Source organism: Mus caroli, chromosome 1, assembly GCF_900094665.2.
Source record: "Mus caroli chromosome 1, CAROLI_EIJ_v1.1, whole genome shotgun sequence".
Taxonomy (NCBI): domain Eukaryota; kingdom Metazoa; phylum Chordata; class Mammalia; order Rodentia; family Muridae; genus Mus; species Mus caroli.
The window spans coordinates 86,086,910-86,106,658 of record NC_034570.1 but is presented as its reverse complement, the minus strand read 5'-3'; the positions used below and the strand labels follow the sequence as shown (position 1 = coordinate 86,106,658).

Below are 19,749 nucleotides of genomic sequence, written 5' to 3'. Positions count from 1 at the left end.
TCCTTCTCTCTCTGGTCTCTTTCAGATCCCGTGACTGGGATCGGAAGTTCCCCCTTCCCTTTCTCCTCTGAGCAGTTATTGGCTGAATCAGCTCTTTAGAAACCGTTTTAGGGTTTTACTGCTGTGAACAGACACCATGACCAAGGCAACTCTTATAAGGACAACATTTAATTAGGTTGCCTTACAGGTTCAGAGGTTCAGTCCATTATCATCATCAAGGCAGGAACATGGCAGCATCCAGGTAGGCATGGTGCAGGAGAAACTGAGAGTTCTACATCTTCATCTGAAGTCTGCTATCTGAATACTGGCTTCTAGGCAGCTAGGGTGAGGGTCCTAGGCCCACGCCCACAGTGACACACTTATTCTAACAGGACCACACCTTCTATTAGTACCACTCCCTGGGACAAGCATATACAAATCACCACAGAAACCAATTCCAGGTGATGGGAAACAATCTTTATACATCACTGAGACAGAAGATACTCCAATAATCATGACAATGACCATTGTGGATGGTGCCATCTCTAGACTGGTGGCCCAGTTTCTATGAGAAAACAGGCTGCACAAGTCATGAAAAACAAGCCAGTAAGCAGCACTTCTCCGTTGTCTTAGCATCAGGTCCTGCCTTGTTTGAGTTCCTGTCCTGAATTCCTTTGGTGAGGAGCAGTGTTGTGGATTATAGCCAAATAAACCCTTTCCTCTCCATGTGGCTTTGGTCATATCATCACAGCAATATGAACCCTCACTAAGACACAATGAATTTATTATTTTATATGTATAGTCATTCATATCCACAGATGTTTGTGTACCACTTGTGTGCCTGATGACCACAGAGGCCAGAAATTGGAGTGACCAATAGTTGTGAGCCACCACGTGGGTGCTGGGATTCAAGCCTGGTTCCTATGCAAAAGTCTCCAATGCTCTTAACAGCTGAAAAAAAAATATATATCTCCAGACCCTTGGGAAGTGTTTTATAGATAAACTACATGGAAGTCTTCCTAAACAGCCAACAACTCTTCAATATCTTTTTGACCCAAGAACAAAGCAATAAACTAATACGAAGTTTAATCTCATGAGTAGGGTTTTTCACATGAAGTCTGATGGTTCATATGGATAACCCCAGCATTTGGGAGGCAGAGGCAGAGGCAGAGGCAGAACTACTGTGAATTTGAGGCCAAAAAGGGCCACATAGAGAGTTTTAGGCCAGCCTAGGCTACAGAATGAGGTCCTGTCTTAAAAATCAAAAATAAAGGCCTACAGAGATTCCTCAATCATTAAGAATTCTTGTTGTTCTTCCAGAGGACCAGAATTTAGTTCTAGCACCCATGCCGTTCAGCATATGACCCCTCTGTAACTCCAGATCCAGGTCTTTTCAGATCTCAGTAGCTTCCTGTTCACATTTGACATACACATATATGTACATAAATAAGTCTTAATAGAGTTGGCCTTGCCAAATGTCAGACTTTGCTATAGGAGGGATAGGTAGGTGGTGGACCCATACTGTCAGGCTACCCTGAAGGCCATCCTACAGATGATCTTTTTCAGGGGCAATAAAAATATTTGCCCCTATTGTTGATGCCTTAGGGTGGGGGAGGGTAGGAAACCAAGGTGCTTCAGGATCCAGGGCAGGCCTGTTTGCTGGAAGTCTATTTTCTTCTGGGGAAAAACACAGCAAAGAAAACCTAATCAACATGTAGTAAAACTTGGAGATTAAAGAATCCGATGCAAGGTACTGTCTTGCACGCAAGGTTTAAGAAGGTCCCAGGATGGTGTCCAGGACGAAAATCCACCAGAGAACAGAAACAAAAAGCCTTTATGAGTTGGGGAGTGGAGACATTATGGTGGTTTGCACTGAGCCGTCATAGGAATGGACACAGTATGGAGCCAAATCTCCCTCCCGTGGAACACTAGGAGACTGCATAGAAGTGGACATTGCTGACTAGGTCACTCATACTGAATTCACAGGATGAAGGGCATCTTCCAACCTTGGGAAACCCCTGCTGGACCACACAACTCTTCCCAGCACCAGGTCATGTCCTGGGGACCTACGATTACACCTTTTCAGATAGGGAAACTGAGGCAGGAGAGAAGCACTTGTCCAAGCAATGGGCGACTTTTCTAAGGGCGCCCGTGGGCGTACTCCTTTTGTGTGTGTGTGTGTGTGTGTTGCTAAGTGCAGACAAGAAGGTCACACTGCGGTTAATTAAAGCTGGAGCACCAGGATCTGAGGGTAATGTGGGTTCGCACTCCAGGCACACAGTTATGAGTCTCAGAGGCTTGGCAAACAGAACTGGGAAAATGAGAGGAGGGCTGAAAAAAAGGAGGAAAAAAAAAAAGCCTAGAAAACGTCAAGGCAGCTGCGCACGCGCTGCACCCGTCACACCCCGCGGCCTGACAGGAGGGGCGGCCCAGGTCGGGCGTCTCTCAAGGTTCGGATCCAGTCTGTGGCGCATTTGTGCCTCTCCACTGACCGCCCACCGCAAGTTCTCCTGGGACTGGTAGTCTGACGCCATCAGGGCCCCGGAGCACTTGCGTAACTCCTCATCCTACCGCGCAGCCTGCTGGGACTTGTAGTCTCAATTTTGCGTGCCCGGGGTACGGGGCGGGCTGCGGGACTCCTAGTCCCACAGAGCTTCGCGCTCGCCACGACGCCCTGCTCAGAGCCGCTGCCTCTACCTCACGGGCTGGGAGGCCTGGGCGTTCCGGGAGACCGAATTGCGGTGTGAGCCGCCGTGGGGACTGCGAAGCGGGCCGGGAGTCCGGGATGGAGCCGCCCGGAGGTGGGCGCTGCCAGCGGGCCTCGCCTGAATGTTGGGGAGGCCGGGCACGCCCTGAGGGCGGGTCGGGGGCCCTGGGCGCGGGACCGGAGGTCGCGGGTGGAGGGACGCCACGGAACGGGTCCCCCGGGCCGCTGTTGACCGAGCGGCCTGCGGTTTCTCGCAGGTGCTTGAGGCGAGCGGGCGGAGCGGCTGCGACGGACAGGTCACGTCAGCGGGGACATGGCTCACCTCCGGGGCTTCGCGCACCAGGTGAGTGTGGGCGTCGGCGTGCCCCGAGTCCGTGGTTCGCTGTGGAGCGGATTTGTCCACTTGAGGCGGGAGAGGGGCGGAGGCCGTCTGCCTCCGGGCGCGTCTTGGGGCCGTTGGAGGTCTGGCCTGTGCGGAGCCAGCGCCTGCGGAAGACGTGAGCCCCAGGGAACCTCTGCGGGGCGAGCGCTTCTGCTCGGGAGCAGCTGGGGACAGGTGCAGGAGCCTGCCCTGGGCACAACCTGCTTGACCCAGGCTCGGAGCACCTTCCCAGAAGATGGACTTCACCTTCCTTGGCTAACGGGATGGAACCCCGACACGGGACCGCACAGGAGATGAGGGCTGCGTAGGGTCAGAGGGCTCGGTGGTTTGCCCTCTGGACCCCCTTTCTCGCCTTTATTTTATTTGTGTTGTTGTTATTTCAGAGCAAATATGACAGACAGCCGTTAGTGAAGTGGAATCCAGCTGCCTTGGCGGCTGATTTTCCTCTGGCTTTAGCTGTGGGGTTTGCGTTTTAAGGGCTTGGTTTAGATAGGCTTAGGCTTGACAGTTGCACAGTGAAGGAATCCGTTCCTGAGGACAGTGCAGCCGCTCACCCCACCCCACCCCACCCTGACCCCCCTTCTCCCTGCATCCTTGAGAACTGGTTGTGCAGACAGGAAGCATGTCCGTCCGCTGCTTGTGGGCAGGAATTGGAGGCAGGGCTCCTTGGAGGAAACCAAACCAGCCTGGAAGACTACTCACAGCTGTTGGGGAGGGCTTTTGGCCCAGCTGTCACAGATGGGATCCCGAGCTTGCTAACTGATGCTGAATTAAGCTAACACATTTTTAATACATTTTTGACATTTCGCCTCTAATTATATAACATACTGAGAGAGAGAGAGAAAAAAATCTGCCTCTAGTTTATTTTTAAGAGGCTTAGGCTTAGCTCATGAAGGTCTCAGGATGACAAGTTGGAGCTATGAACTGCGAAGAAGTAGAGTAATGATGGCTAGGGGACCTTTCTCAAAGAGAGAAAACACCCTTTTTGTCTTTTTAGGGGCCTGTGTCCAGCCTAGACATACTTGGCTTCTGAAAGTGACACAAAACCTTTGTAGGGCTGCTTTCTCCCAAGATGGCCGCCATAGAGTCCTATGAAATTGCTCCTTTTGTGTGGTAAGGCTTGTACTTTCCCCCTGTAGCCTGTGCTTCTGCCTTAGATTACCTTTTACCCAGCCTGTTCCTGCCCATCTCTGGAAGGACCAGATGGTTCTGGGCAAGCACTGTGTAGTTGAGGGAGGATGTGTGCTGAGTTGTTCCTCTTGTTTTGGGGAGGTGATACACAGCAGGCATGTTGGCAGAAAGGCCAGAGGCTGTAGGTATAATATCCCTAGGATGGAATGGAGAGCGAACGGGTCTCAGTTGTTCAGAGTAAATTAGATGGCTTGAGTGATGGTTCATAACACATCCTGTCCAGAAGAGAAATCTGAGCCACCCAGATCAGCATGCTAGCTGTCTGTGATTGGCTGGATTTGGGACTAGGGCTGCTTCAAAAGTGTAAATACAGAGACCATACCAGAAAGGCTCCTATCATACTGTTTCTTAGGCTGGCTGGTTCACAGCTATAGGTACCCAAAAAACGTAGACTTTGAAGACTAGGGCTCCTACCTTCCTTGCACAAAGCCCAGAACTCTGGCTTTGGGATCTGTTATTTTCTCCTCCTCTGAGGCAGTGTGAGTGAATACCTGGCCTGAAGTATCCTTCTTAGGCTGCTGTAGTGGACAAGTTCTGATTCTAGGTTCCCCCAGAAGAGTGCAATTATGAATTCTCAGTATGGCTGAGCAGTGTGGGAGGATGTGGTGTCTGAGCCTGAGTAGTAGGAAAAGGGCTACTGAGAACTGGAAGGATATTGGTCCTGGATCATGTAGTTAGCCCATGCCTTGACCTCTCTCTAACAGGCTTTCTTAGGCTACTCAAGCAAGCACTGGACTGAACCAGTGATAAGACTGTATCACCTCAAGTCCTCAACTAGACCTTCTGGAGATCTTTGAGATGGCTTTCAAGGTGTCTCAAAACTACACATGGTGGAGCTGTAGCATCTGAGGAGATAGTGGAGGCCAAGTGGTTAGAGAAAGAAGGGTTTGAGAAAGTGTTTTGGGGCCCTCTGGAGCAGAAACAGGTAGAAAAACAAAACAGAACAACAACAACAACAACAAAACAGGCAGGAAAAGGTCTGCTATGTGGCCCTTACTCTGCACCTGGCTTTCAGGGCTGGCTTTGAGCAGGGGATCAAGTGGTCACTGCCCAGACATGAAGTGACGGAGGCTGAGGTCTTTTCACACTGATCACATATACCTTTATCAGTGGTCTCCACACTGATGAGTGTGGTTAGAGCACATGGCCTGGAGTAGTTCTTTCTGATCTGGCTTGGATCCAGTGCTGATCTTGATATAGCTGAAGTGTCTGTATTATCCGCCACCCTTGAGAATTTTTCTTGGCTTTTTATTTAAGCAGGTGAGGCTGGGATCAAACCCTACTCCTTGGCCAGTGGAGCTTAAGGAACCTCAGGCAGCCCTTAGCTTTCTCTGTCTGGCCAAATCTCAGTGTGGCCCTTCAGGAGTTCAGGCAGCAGATCTGCTCCAAACATCTACTGCTGTTCACTGAGAGCTGGTCTTAGGATATGACTGCCAGTTGGAATGTGGCTGTGAGAAGAGTCACTTTGGATTGGATTGTGCTACCTTTTTCTCTTTCTTTTTTTTTTTAAATATATTTATTTCTTATATGTAAGTACATTGTAGCTGTCTTCAGACACTCCAGAAGAGGGCATCAGATCTCCTGATGCATGGTTCTGAGCCACAATGTGGTGGTTGCTGGGATTTGAACTCAGGACCTCTGGAAGAGCAGTTAGTGTTCTAACCGCTGAGCCATCTCCCCATTCCCCTTTTTCTTTTCTTTAAAAATCAAAAAGCAACAATTACATTATTTATGGATGGGTGGGTCTATATGTGCCACAGTGTAGGTGTCAGTTACATTATTTATGGATGGGTGGGTCTATATGTGCCACAGTGTAGGTGTCAGAAGACCACTTAGGAGAGTTGGTTCTTTCTACTATGTGAGTCAGGGCATCAAACCCAGGCTGCTAGATTTTGACTATAGGTGCTTTTTACCCACTTAGCCATCTCCTGGTCCTGTCTTCTTTTTCTTTTCCTTTCCTCCTTCCTTTTTTTTCTTTTAATAAGGTTTATTTACCTTTATGTGTATGCATGAGTACCTACATATATGTATGTATACCACATGTGGGCAATGCTTGAGACTATGTGGGTGCTGGGACACAAACCCCAGTCCTGTGTAAGAGTAGCAAATGCTCTTAATCATTCTCCAGCCCCCTGCCCAAAGTAGGGTACATATGGATGCCACAGCTGGTCTGCTTAGAGTGGGAACTGCAGGGAGCTAGCGGCACATACTTGGGCCTTGCAAAGGCAGCTTTGCCGGAAAGGGTTAGGTGACTTCTGTGTTAAGACACTACACATGTTCCTGGAGCTATTCCCCAAACTTCTCTCTGGACTGCCTCATCTTGTTCCACAGAGTTCTTGGCTGGTAAAGAGCTGGGGAGTTTGATTCTCTATGTCACCCTATTACTTGTTTCATGGTTAAAAATCTTAGGAATGTAGCTAGTTGGCAATTTCAGATTGAAATGTCTTTGGAAAGTCTTAGATTGGGTTTAGTCAGGTCTCTAAGACCTATTGCTGTGCTCCAAGAGAAACAGCTATGGCAATTAGGCCTCAGAGAAGCAGGCAGCCATGTTTATTCTTGGAGGACAGGCTTTGTAAGTAAACACCCAGTGCAAGCTCTTCCTCAACACAGGGATTGGAACGTCAGTACTTACCCAGTTGTAAATAAGTGTGGTTTTGCCTTTTCATGTCTTGCCTTTTTTAATTTTTTTTCTCATGCTGGGGATTAAACTCCAGGCCTTGAGCATGTTAGGCAAGCACCAGCACTGAGTTATCTCCCTAGCCCTATTCTTTGAAAACTCTTATCATCTCGCAGCCCCTGTGGCCTGTGTGTGTTGGTCACAAGACAACTTTCTGGGAGTCAGTTCTCTTATTCCTCATGTGGGTCTAGGGAATCAAACTCAGGTTGTTGGGCTTGGTGGCAAGTGCCTTTGCTAGATGGACCATCTTACCAGCCCTGTTTTCCTTTTAATTGGCACCAAAATACTGTTTGGGGATATCCTTTTTGTAGGAGTGTTTTCTAGTAGAGATGGAACCTAACAGGGTTGAAAAATTGGATGAGACTCAACCTTCCCATCCCCAGGTCTTTTGCCAGCTTGGTCAGTGGTTTGGAGGGCCGTGCTTTTCCAGAGACTACCAGATATCACAGGTCAGGGTATGGTCACTCAGTGGTGACACTGGGAGTCATCATCTTCTTTCATTATCTGTGCAGCCTGGGAGTGTCCTCAGTTCCTAGTTCAAAACAGTAGTGTAATTTGGACAGAGGATTTACCTTTGCCATCCTGGCTCTTCACTTGTAGTGTACTGGTCTTTAAACCAGGTACCTTCAACATAGTTGTTTCAGCAATGACTAGGTCTTATTTGTTTAAGTCTGAGAACCACATAGAACAGCTTTGTGTTGAGTATCTAGAATCAAGCATCTGAGAAAGTGTTGAATGCAGTGCTGATATGAAGGTGTAGCTGGCTAGAGGACTGATTTGGGAGTGGAAAAGTATTTCTGTGGGTGTGGAAAACATAAGGTAGCTTGTGCTAAACTTTAATTTTTCTATTTATTTATTTATATCCCCCCCTTTTTTTTGGGGGGGGGGNGTTCCAGACAGGATTTCTCTGTGTAGTCCTGGAACTCACTCTGTAGACCAGGCTGGCCTTGAACTCAGAAATCCACCTGCCTCTGCCTCCCAAGTGCTAGGACTAAAGGCATGCACCACCATACTCAGCTAAAATTGTGTGTAGCTGAGCATAGTGGTACATGCCTTTACACACACACACACACACACACACACACACACACACACACACACACACGTATCTGCTTCCTTCAAGGCCAAAGACCTCAGATCCCCTGGAGCTAAAGTTCTAGGCAGTTTTGAGAATTGAACTCCAGTTCTCTATAACAGCAGTGTGTAATCTTAACCACTAAGCCATCTTTCCAGTCCTCAGCTCACATTAGTTTTGGGTTTTTTTTTTTTTAGAACCGTTTTAGATTTATAGTAAAATGAGGTTTAAAATACTCTCTTACACACACATATTCCTATCTGTCATTTCTGTTAGGTCTTGGCCTGGCTCCTTGTTAGACAACTGATGAGGGCACCTTTAGATGTGGTATTTCCTAAGGTTATAGTCTAATCAGGATTCACTCTCAGACCCATTGAATATAGTGTCAGTTATGTTTAGGTTTTCTGAACAAGGGATAAAGGCAGGAAAGAATTGAGGTGATTTCCCAGCAGGGTAGTCTCTTCTGTCTAGTATTTTCTCTAATGGCTGTTGTCCATGCAGTGTCCCAACATTCTTCTCTATTGGCTTCTATAGCATTCTCGTGTGGACCCAGAGGAGCTCTTCACCAAGCTTGACCGCATTGGCAAAGGCTCATTTGGGGAGGTGTACAAGGGGATCGACAACCACACCAAGGAAGTGGTGGCCATCAAGATCATTGACTTGGAAGAGGCCGAGGATGAAATTGAGGACATCCAACAGGAGATCACTGTGCTCAGCCAATGTGACAGTCCTTATATCACCCGCTACTTCGGCTCCTACCTGAAGGTGCCTACAAGGAGGAGGGATCTGTAGTGGTTGGGGATGGAACATTCTGAAGGTTCTGTGCCAGGCCTTCTCTTTTGTTTCCAGAGGGATTAATATGTGTCCAAGGAATAGAGAGAGAAGAGAAGGTGACAGCTATGGGCACGTGGAAATCCCTCTGGAAGGGCAGAGAGGCCCACCCTTCCAAATATCTCAGCTTCATAAAAACAGCCTATTCTCTTGAGAAGTGCCAGTCCTCAGTAGGCTCTAAAATGTCTGTCAGTACTGTTAGGCACTGTCTAAGGGGCCTCTGCAGGCAGTCAGTACTTTTAGGGACTGCCTGGAGGGCACTTGAGCAGAGTGTAGAGAGTACAAAGAAGACTCATCTGCTTTGAGCAATTGGCCTGTCCACCAGGTGCCTGTACCAGAGGTATGGTAGCTGGGTGGTTAGAGAGGCCTTTTCTCCATTCCTCCCCCTGGACAGAGTCTGTGTAGACCAGGGTGGCCTTGAACTCACAAGAGATATGCCTGCCTCTATCTCCCAAGTATAGGAATAAGGTGTGTGCCACCACTTCTTGCATTCCTTTTTTGTTTTGTTTTTGGTGGTTTGTTACTGTTTTTGAAACAGGGTCTCACTGTGTAATTCTGTTTTTGTTTGTTTGTTTGTTTGTTTTTGTTTTTTTTTCAAGACAGGGTTTCCCTGTGTAGCCCTGGCTGTCCTGGAACTCACTCTGTAGACCAGGCTGGCCTCAGAAATCCACCTGCCTCTGCCTCCCAAGTGCTGGGATTAAAGGTGTGTGCCACCACTGCCCAGCTCACTGTGTAATTCTGTTTGTCCATTTACTTTTTTTTTTTTTTTAAGATTTATTTATTATATGTAAGTACACTGTAGCTGTCTTCAGANNCNCCAGAAGAGGNCNTCAGATCTNNTTANGGNTGGTTGTGAGCCACCATGTGGTTGCTGGGATTTGAACTCAGGACCTTCAGAAGAGCAGTCGGTGCTCTTAACCACTGAGCCATCTCACCAGCCCTTGTCCATTTACTATATGGACCAGGCTGGCCTTAAACTCACAGATACCCATCTGCCTCTTCCACCATGCCTGGCTTGGCCCTCCTTTTAATTTTTCAATACTAATTTTTTTGTTATTACTTTTACCTGTCTGTGCTGGGTGGGGGTATGTCTACAATTAGTTTGTGCGTGTGCCTATGGAGGCCAGAAAGGGTATTGGATCCTCCTGGTATGGGGGCTACAGGCCTTTGTGAGCTACCTGATATGGGTGTTGGGAGTTGAACTTGAGTCTTCTGAAAGAGAAGCAAGTGCTTTTAACTGCCAGGCTATCTTTCTAGCCCTTCTTCTCTTTTAAAAAAACACAAGGTCTCATGTCCCCCAATTTGGCCTTGAACTTCTGATCCTTCCAAGTGTTGGAATATAAGCATTCACTACCTTGCCCGGCTAGAACCCTATCTTACTTGGCAGGAATTTGCCTGGTATAGTTGCTGTATGGGCTAAGCCCCTAGCTGACTACTTTTGGAGGAGTTAGAGGGGGTGGCCTGTGGACTCCCTGCTTAGATATTCCTGCTGCATTTGCTGCCCAGGCACTGACAAGTTTCTCTGCTCCCAGAGCACCAAGCTGTGGATTATCATGGAGTACCTGGGTGGTGGATCTGCACTGGACCTGGTAAGTTCAGACTCGAGCAGCAAGCGGCTTACTCTTAAGGCTTGTCTTTCAGTGGTCCAGGAACCACTGCCCTGCATACTTTTAGGCTTCTGGGCTTTCTCAGGCTACTTATCACAGTTCTGTATGTTAACAGGAATTGTTAGTTTCAAAACAAATCACTGTTCATCTTGCTCTAGTTGATGCTAAAAGAAGTCTTGGGCCTCTACTGGGCTAGGGGAATAGGCACAGTTAGAACCCCCAGACAAATAAGAGTGTCAGGTCCTTGGTTAACCTATTCCTATCTTTATAGTCACAGAAAAAATTAAAGCAACTCTTAAGTTTTCTGAAAACAGCTGTCACCCCCATTTCTCCTTACTTCCCCCATTATCCTTGACATCTGAAACTATAGGAACTAAGGAACATAAAGGCCCCCAGGTTTCCTTTGCAGGACTCAGAAGTTGGTGGGTGGTGCTGCTCAGGTACTGTGGAGGTATGGGTGTGGTATCTGCAATTGAAGTTCTTCCCATCTGTGCTCCTGCAGCTGAAACCTGGTCCCCTGGAAGAGACCTATATTGCCACCATCTTGCGGGAGATCCTGAAAGGCCTGGATTATCTGCACTCAGAGCGCAAGATCCACCGAGATATCAAAGGTCCTGCGGGGTGGTCTTGGATGCAGTTCTGCCCATGACCTAGAAAGAGATGGGCATGTGGAGCCTAGTAGATTGTGGTGCCTGAGGGCATGGGATGTGGGGAACGCTTCTGCCACCTGGAAACTGGGGAGTTGGGGAGGTGTTTGTCCATTTTACTTTTTATCCCCATTTTAATGGCCACACTGAGGGTAGAGCCTAGGGGATTGTGCATTCTAAGCAAACATTCTGCTACTGAGCTACTTTGCCAGCCTAGCAAAACCTTCTTAATCTCACATCTCCTAATCTTTGATTTCATATATGTGAAGGAAACCAGTTGTGTACTAGTACAAAGCAGGAGCAGTGTGTGGATTCAGTTGTGGATTTGTGCAACACTTCTGTGTGGTCCAGTCCTGATGAGGACTCACAAAGTTGGGCCAGCCCACCATGAATGACTTGGTGAGGATAGCTGAGCCTTATGTCACAGGGTAGAATCCTGTAGGCAGAGTGATAGATGCCCTGACTAGCCATGCCAGCTGTACATTTCAGTTAGGGTCACTATGATTATATGTGAGGTGAGTGTCACTATTGTTGGTGCTTGTCAGAAAACACAGACGTGCCAGGCCCTGGAACAAAGGTAGGAGTGTTCCTGTAGGTCTCCCAGATTGCCTGCTCTGCCAGCAGTGGCCACTGTCCAGGAAAACTAAGTTTCCAAGACATATCTGCTGCTGTCCCCAAGGGCCAGAGGATACCATCCCATCACTAGTCAGGGAGTTGCATGCAGGGTTATTTTGAGGGGCTGTGGAGCCAAGGATGATGCCCACCTATCCTATATTGAGCAGCTGCCAACGTGCTGCTCTCGGAGCAGGGTGATGTGAAGCTGGCAGACTTCGGTGTGGCTGGGCAGCTCACAGACACACAAATCAAGAGGAACACATTTGTGGGTACTCCCTTCTGGATGGCACCTGAGGTTATCAAGCAGTCGGCCTATGACTTCAAGGTGAGTTCTGGATGGGAGGTGGGAGTATACTGCCACCACTCAAAATGTTTCATGTAGCAACTGTCCTGTGGAATACTCTCTAGGCTGACATCTGGTCCCTGGGCATCACAGCCATTGAGCTGGCCAAGGGGGAGCCGCCAAACTCTGATCTCCACCCTATGCGAGTCCTGTTCCTGATTCCCAAGAACAACCCACCCACATTGGAGGGCCACCACAGCAAACCCTTCAAGGAGTTTGTAGAGGCCTGCCTCAATAAGGACCCACGATTCGTAAGGCCTATATCCACTTGGGCCACCCCAGGCAGCTGAGGGGTTTGGGGAAGTTTATGAAGGGAGGTTGTTAACTTGGTGGGACAGGGCCCAGCCTTCACATCCTTACCTGTCCTTCCTTGTGTCTTTTGTGAGGGTGGAATTCAGCTCTGACTTTGTCTGTCTCCCTGGCAGCGACCCACTGCCAAGGAGCTCCTGAAGCACAAATTCATCACACGCTACACCAAGAAGACCTCCTTTCTCACTGAACTTATTGACCGATATAAGCGCTGGAAGTCTGAGGGGCATGGAGAGGAGTCCAGTTCTGAGGATTCTGACATGTAGGAATCTTTTCTCTTGGACCTCAAGAGCTCCCTGGTGCTTGATGCCAGTGGAGGTCTTCTCTCCAGAGGCAGGGCTTGGTTGCTACAGTGGGAACTTATACTGGGCAGGGAACCTGTAGGCTGGAGGACAGGGCCTTTTGACTATCACCTAAATGCTGCAGCCTGGACAGAGTTCTGTCCACTGTCTAGGGCATCCTAGGCCAAGAGGCTGCCTCAGAGAAATGAGATGTACCTTGGTACCATGTTTACTTCCTGCCCTATCTCCATCAGTTCTTCTGATTCTTTATCCTCTTTAGTGATGGCGAGGCTGAGGATGGGGAGCAGGGTCCCATCTGGACGTTTCCTCCAACCATCCGGCCAAGTCCACATAGCAAGCTGCACAAGGGAACTGCTCTGCACAGCTCACAAAAGGTCTGTTCATGCCCTGGGCCAGAGCACTGTCCCATATGTACCAGCCCGCCTCACTTTACCTGGGGCAGCAGATGTGGACTACTGTGTATCAGGCTTTGAAGAGGTCAGCTCCAAAGTGCCTGTGACCTAGGGCTATATTGAACACTTATTATCTGGGATCTGGGCAAAAAGCTTGAGAAGGACAGGGCAGAGCAGCACTGAACTATCTAGGAGTCAGGCTGAAGCCTGGGTCTGCTGGTGCTTAGGTACAGTCAGGCCTGATAAGAACTGATGGCTTGGGCTGCCTTGTAGTTTTGGAGTTGACCCCTGGTCTGTGCTCTGTCATCCTGCTTAAGACAGATTGAAGAGACAGGAAATGAAGCCTCTCTTTATCTCCACATACCCAGTGTCTTGCTTTCCTCCTTGCAGCCTGCAGAGCCTATCAAGAGACAGCCAAGGTCCCAGTGCTTGTCCACACTAGTCCGTCCTGTCTTTGGAGAGGTGAGAATAGAGCTGAGCCTGTGATCATGTAGGGCACTGGCTTTGTTCTTTAGAGGTGCTGTCTGCAGAGCCATGGTGTGTGGTGTTCTAGTGGCCGTGAGCCTGGACTTTATCGATTTGATTTCTGGGTCTGTCGCAGCTAGTTAATGCACAGGCTTGTGGGTCCAGCTTCCTGAGGAGGATTGTACCTTAAAGCGCGGGAGGAGCTGACCTGACCAATACCGTTTTGTGTTCCCAGACCTGCTAAGGTCCTCTGGCATTACAGCACTACTGATTTTTACAATGCCTCACCACTACATGATTCTTTCGTAGAGGAAGACAAAGGATGGTTGGGTCAGACCTAGGTCAGGGAAGTGATTCCTTGGTGGCCATATGACCTTATGCCATTGTTGCCTGATATCAGAATATTTTCAGAAATACAGTGCAGCCAGGAATAAATGTTCACATATGGATTTGAAGCCCAGAAAGTAGATTGTAGACTGTTCACTCAGTGGGTGACAATAGCACCTAGAGCACAGAGACGGAGGACAGGATGTAGTTGAATGGAAATAGCCGAGTGTTTTCTCCCTGAAGAGAGTGAGTGACCGACCTTAGCCAGAATAGGAACAGCCACTTAGGGCTGTGTTGTGAACACTGTAGTGTTGTCCAGGACTGAGCAGATGATTCCTTAGGTAAGAGTACACGCAGGAGTTGAAGTCCCAGAAATGGTTATTGACACTTTATAGTTTGATCTGGGATGTCTGTCAAAAGTCCTTGTAGAGTGAGTATTCAAGAGTTTCTATGCCAGTTTCTAAATCAGACTGGATCCATTTGATTATTTCTTGACCTTCAGTCTGTAAGAAACCACATGGTTCTGACCTCTTGATAACCCAAGTCAGGGAAGAGAGGAGCCTCAAGATGGAAGAGCCGCAAGAGTCCCCATCGATAAGGCATAGTGCACTACCTGTGCAGCGCTGTCGTGCTTTCTGTAGGTCTTCCAAGTCTTCCAGGTAAGATGCCAGTGAGGTCCATGCTCTCTCTGCAGCTCAAAGAGAAGCACAAGCAGAGCGGTGGGAGCGTGGGTGCCCTGGAGGAGCTAGAGAATGCCTTCAGCCTGGCTGAGGAATCCTGTCCTGGCATCTCAGACAAGCTGATGGTGCATCTGGTGGAGCGTGTGCAGAGGTGAGCACAGTGCGCCAACCCAGGAGGATATCTGCATGGGGGAACTGACCACAAAATGAAGCCTGGGACTCATTCTTGGGAGCAGCTGGTTCAGTCCTCCTTTGTCAGGGTTAGCATGCTCTCTCATTTTTGTCTTTGGAGTTAGAGAGGCAAGTGAGTCTTTTGTGGCTTTGAATTATGCATGAAGGTTGGACCCTCATCCTCGGGCAGTGTCTGGACAGAGTTCCCGTGGCAAAATGGCTCAGTGACACAGAGCATTGTGTGCAGCTGACTTCTGACTTGGTGGCTTCCTAGAGGTTCTGTGTCCCCCAAACAGCATGGATGCTTGTAAGCCCAGGGTGTGCCTGCTACTGATGGAGAGCCCCGAGCTGACACATGCCTGTGAAGGGACAGGCAAGGCAAACACTGACTCTTTCGTGGAAGCCCCTCAGGCTCAGGGTTCCCGAGCTGTTACAGGCAGATGTACCAGTTCCTCCTCCCTTATCCTCTGGATCCTGCCCTTGCACACTGAGAGAGGCCCACCCTGGTTCTTAGGAGCAGCAACGTTTGGTCTAGTTGACACTGATTCTGAAACACTAAGGACATCTTCCATCTTGTGATATGCTGTTGGTAAAAATGGTGTGAACTGCTGGGCAGTGGTGGCGCATGCCTTTAATCCCAGCACTTGGGAGGCAGAGGCAGGCGGATTTCTGAGTTCGAGGCCAGCCTGGTCTACAGAGTGAGTTCCAGGACAGCCAGGGCTACACAGAGAAACCCTGTCTCGAAAAAACAAAAACAGAAATTGCTGTGGCCTGTACATCTAAGAGGCTTGCAAGGTGTTGCTGACGTGTATGTCCAGGGACGGTAATGGTACCTTTCACTTAACAGGTTCTCACACAGCAGGAACCACCTGACATCTACCCGCTGAACAACCAACTGAATGCACTACTCTTCACAGAGAGGGAGAAGAACGCTGTTTGAGCTGTAAAAGGACTGACTTGGAAGCCCTCTTGTGTTACAACTGTAAAGACTGACCAGCCTGTAGGCTTCACAAGCCAGGTTACCTTCTTTCTGCCCTACACAGCAGCCCCTTGACACCTGTGTTCACTCCTTGGTTGTCCGAAGCTATGATAGGCACCTGGGAGCCCTTGCAGAACTGGGCAGCAACTTGGGAGGCTGGTATGACCTTCTATATAGACTCCTCAGTCCCTGCAGCAGGTAGACCAAGGAGCATAGTAACTTTTGGGCAGCTTTGGCTCTTCGTCTACACCAGGGACATTTGTCTTGAGGGCTCATAGGGGCCCAAGATGGTCATAATTTGCCTTGTGGTGTCAGTTCAGGTACTGTGTGTTTTCATGAGTACTCGAATCGTCCAGAATATTTTGGGTTTTTTTTTTTTTTTTTTTTAGGAAAATTGAACTTCCTGAGTATTCTGACCGTAAGTGTTAGTTTTAATAGAGCATTGAAAGCCCTACCATTTCAATAAAGACCTGGATTGGAAATGTTCTGATGTACAGAGTCTGGCCAGATGGGATTTCTGTAGCCATTGTCCCTTCTAAATATTGTCATATAACCTAACACTTTCTGGTGACCTTCTGAAGAACAAAGTAGGGCAAAGGGGATGCTGGTGGGGGAGATGTTCTTTTATTTTAAGTCACATGGGTATGTGCGATGGGAACCAGAGCAGCTTTTGCTGTGATCTGGAGACTAACCCCTAGAGTAATGAGCTCATCACATAAGCCTGAGTACATAGTGCTAGCCTGAGGCTACAGGTAGAAGAAGCAGCAACCCAACCTGTATTTAGGGCTAGTCCTCAGCAGGGCTATGTTCATGAAACTCAGGACCTTCACTTCCTTTTCACGGGTCTCAGACATGTGCCCCAGCCATCATGAGGTTTCTGGAGGTTGGGGGAAGGCAGAACCCCTCCTAGAGGTTTTATGAGGCCCATTCCAGGGTCAGTGCCACCTATCTGGTAGGAAGATGATGCCAGTTATTCAGTGCCTGGGATGATGCTTACAGTCCCTGCAAGCCTCTGTCAGAGGTTCTTGTCCAAGCAGGGTGAAGGACATGCCTCCTTTTCTCTGATCTCTGCCTCCAGCCCTGGACAGTGACGTGAGCAGTCCTGAGTGAAACTTGGGGGTCTCCCTGGTGAGCTGCTGGCCCTTTTGATGACTTCCATCCACCTGTGAAAAGGGTCAAACCAGTCGGCATAAATTCACATACCTTATCAAGAGTGCCTAAAAAATACAGCTAGTTCTTGCTGTGCAAGCATGAGGAACTGAGTTTCATCCTTAGCCCCTGAGTACAAAGCTAGCCATGATGTTCACTCCTAATTCCAGCACTGAGGAGGTGGAGCTGGAGCTGGATTTGCTGCTCAGCCAGCCAGCCTAATCTGCAAGACACCTGTCTCCTAAAACAAGGTAGATTGTTCCAGTGCAAGGCCTCAGCAGCTAACACTTGCCATGCAAGCCTGGCAACCTGAATTCAATCCCCAGAACCCACATAAAGGTACGTGGCAAAACTAACCCCACATAGTAGTCCTCTGACCTCCACACTCAAGTGGCACACGTGCCCTTCCCACAACTTTAAAAAAAAAAAAAAAAAGATGGCTCCAGAAGTCCTTTGGTCATTGTATGTATGCACACATGTATATGTACACTAGTACTCACATACAAACATGAACATATCACTGAAAACAGACTCCTGTAAACATTACTTGACCCTTGGTTTTCAGAAACTGGGAAATTTGCCTTAGGCTCAATGAGTGGCAGCGAACAAAAGAAGCATGGCAGAATCACCTTTCAAATGTGTACTTGCTCTCAGCCCGGAAGAAGTAGATGTGAGATTTGAATTGGAGCTTGAAGACATAGTCTTTGTGGATGCTGTCAGCCTCCCTGGGGAGGCTCACGCTGTAACCCAATAGTGGGAGGCTGGCCAGGGGGTAGTCATCCTGCAAGTCAGCACAGGAACAGGGTCACTGGATGCCAGGAGTCCTACACAGCACTTCACTTTGTACCACTGACTCTCCCAAGAAAGTGGTAGTTTGTACAGAGGGACCCCATACTAATCCCATTTTCATAGAGAAGGTGCTGTACTCCAGTGCAACATACCTGATGTGTTTTATAGAAGAACAAGCAGAAGTTGGTAAAGACCACCCAGAGCTTCTGCCAGCCATTACCATTCTTGAACTTTCTCAGCAGATATCCTGAAAGCTGGTTCTGTCAGAAAAGAGAAAAAGCATGTTGCTTTCAGTATAGTCCTGAGATTTGCTCAGCAGCTGCCACTAGCTCCATAACCCTGCCATCTAGCCAGAATACCCATATACGGGTCTCTGCTGTGCTCAACATCCTTTTTCTTTTTGCTTCCCCAATATAGGCTTTCTTTGTGTAGCCCTGGCTGTCCTATAACTCACTCTGTAGATCAGACTAGTGCCAAACTCAGATCTGCCTGCCTCTGCCTCCCAAGTGCTAGGATTATAGGTGTGCACCACCATACCTGGCTGATGATAGCATTTTAAAGATATGGTTGTGCTTAAGATCTGACAACAGGATGTTCGTCTGGACTGATGTCCCAAACACTTAAGTAGGATACTTTCTTTTTCTAATATGTAATAAAATTAGTTTCCTGACAAAAGACAGCACTTACAAACCTACAAGAGAGCAAGATGGGGGTGGTTATAACACATTGAACCAACTCTGGAAGGCTCTTTGAAGTTATGGGGGGAAGTATTTAAGTGCAGCACTAGACAAGATATTCCCAGCTTTCTGTCTGCAGGGCCCGTATCTAATATGTGCTGCCTAGCTTCCCAAGAGTCCCCTATCTACTTTGATCTGTAAGTGTCTCAGGCCTCACTAGGGATTTGTATGTTCTGGCCCCTACATACAGTCTTGAGCCTGGCCCAGTATAGTGGGGATGGGGCAGAGGAGAATTTGGAGTTGGGTGAGGGGAGCAAGTCCAGGAATGAGTGTGTGGAGATGCTAGGCGCAATAACTTGAGGTTTATGAAGCCAGATGTGTACAAGCACTAATCATTCTGTAAGTGGAGTAATCGTGAGCCCAGAATGGGAAGTTTGAGCAGACCAGGGAGAGCAATGTCCTGGGGGCTGTTGGGCAAATCCCATCATAGATGAACTAACTGCTGCCTCTGCTTTGACTGTCCTTATGGTGAAGTCCTGAGAGCTGAAGTAGATGAGGGAGGAGGAGGAGGAAGCTGTCTGACTGGGCCCTTCCCCAGTAGCCAGCACACGAGGGGCCGGGGATGGTGGAGGTGAGTGGGTTGCCCACATGTATGCTCATGACAGCCATACCTCAACAGCTGCACTGTGGTCTGCTCTGGACACACTTGTATTACGGTACCAGCACACATGCATTGTGGTATTGGCCCGGTGCTGGCTGTTCCCCTCCAGGGAGCCCCGGTTTCCTCGACCATCTTCTGATTCTTCCAGAGAGACTTCATCGGAAGATCCTGAGGAAAGTTAGCAGCTGGTACCACTCACCCATGAGGCTCCTCCAGGATCTGGGAAATAGGCTCTTGGTACCCAATCAGCAGCCAGACAAAATCCTGGTGCTAGGACAGCCCAAGAACTCTTCTACCTAGGCATGGCACTAGTTTTTCTTGTGTGGGAAGGAAACTCATAGGACCTGGTAGGCTGGCCAAGGCCAGGAAAACAAGTGTTAGAAAAGCTTTCAGAGCTACAGAGGGGATCTCTTGGGGTGTCTTGAGTCAAAACTCACTAGGGGTACGAGTATACACCGGGCCTCCCAGCAGCACTGGGGGTGAGTCACCAATGGTCTTGGCTGCTTGGATTGCTGCATTCAGGTCCTGCATCCACTTTTCCTTTTCTAGCCGAGTGCTGTAAAGGAGAAAGTCAAGTTAGCTGCCTCCTTGGGGAAGCTCTTCCTACCCTGGAGTCCTGTCCTTTGAATCAGGGGACAGGTCTGGTTTGGGCATCTGCTCCACTCCCTGGATCTTGAGGATAATCAGAAACATGCCTTCTCCAGCCTGTTACTAGGGTGAGCTGGGGAAGCAGGGCAGGCACCAGTGCTGGAATTAGTTTATTACCAGAAGCCTCAGGATTGGATCTGGTTCAT

The 19,749-nt window shown here is 48.7% G+C and overlaps 2 protein-coding genes across 2 annotated transcripts in view; one reads left to right on the top strand and one right to left on the bottom strand.

The window, feature by feature from the left end:
* Nucleotides 1-2,582: 2,582 nt before the first annotated feature.
* Nucleotides 2,583-16,169, top strand: Stk25 (serine/threonine kinase 25). Its single transcript, XM_021168229.2, has 12 exons — nt 2,583-2,780; nt 2,944-3,029; nt 8,546-8,776; nt 10,375-10,431; nt 10,952-11,060; nt 11,879-12,036; nt 12,120-12,305; nt 12,480-12,625; nt 12,925-13,039; nt 13,448-13,519; nt 14,544-14,680; nt 15,548-16,169. The coding sequence occupies exons 2-12, from the start codon at nt 3,000-3,002 to the stop codon at nt 15,585-15,587; spliced, it is 1,281 nt and encodes a 426-aa protein (XP_021023888.1). The 5' UTR covers nt 2,583-2,780; nt 2,944-2,999; the 3' UTR covers nt 15,588-16,169.
* Farp2 (FERM, ARH/RhoGEF and pleckstrin domain protein 2) overlaps nt 16,047-19,749 on the bottom strand; it is a 104,399-nt gene continuing 100,696 nt past the window's right edge. Inside the window, exons 23-27 of the mRNA XM_021168209.2 lie at nt 19,393-19,511; nt 18,966-19,123; nt 17,770-17,877; nt 17,458-17,609; nt 16,047-16,842 (exon numbers count right to left, since the gene is read on the bottom strand). Of these exons, the coding sequence (XP_021023868.1) occupies nt 16,695-16,842; nt 17,458-17,609; nt 17,770-17,877; nt 18,966-19,123; nt 19,393-19,511 (685 nt within the window). The 3' untranslated portion in view covers nt 16,047-16,694. The remainder of the gene's footprint in view (nt 16,843-17,457; nt 17,610-17,769; nt 17,878-18,965; nt 19,124-19,392; nt 19,512-19,749) is intronic.

What these genes read in the sequence shown, in the direction of transcription:
- Stk25 (XM_021168229.2), top strand. Translation starts at nt 3,000, where the DNA reads ATGGCTCACCTCCGGGGCTTCGCGCACCAG. An exon ending in TCCGGGGCTTCGCGCACCAG is followed by an intron (nt 3,030 to 8,545) that starts GTGAGTGTGGGC and finishes TGGCTTCTATAG; the next exon opens with CATTCTCGTGTGGACCCAGA. An exon ending in GTGGATCTGCACTGGACCTG is followed by an intron (nt 10,432 to 10,951) that starts GTAAGTTCAGAC and finishes GTGCTCCTGCAG; the next exon opens with CTGAAACCTGGTCCCCTGGA.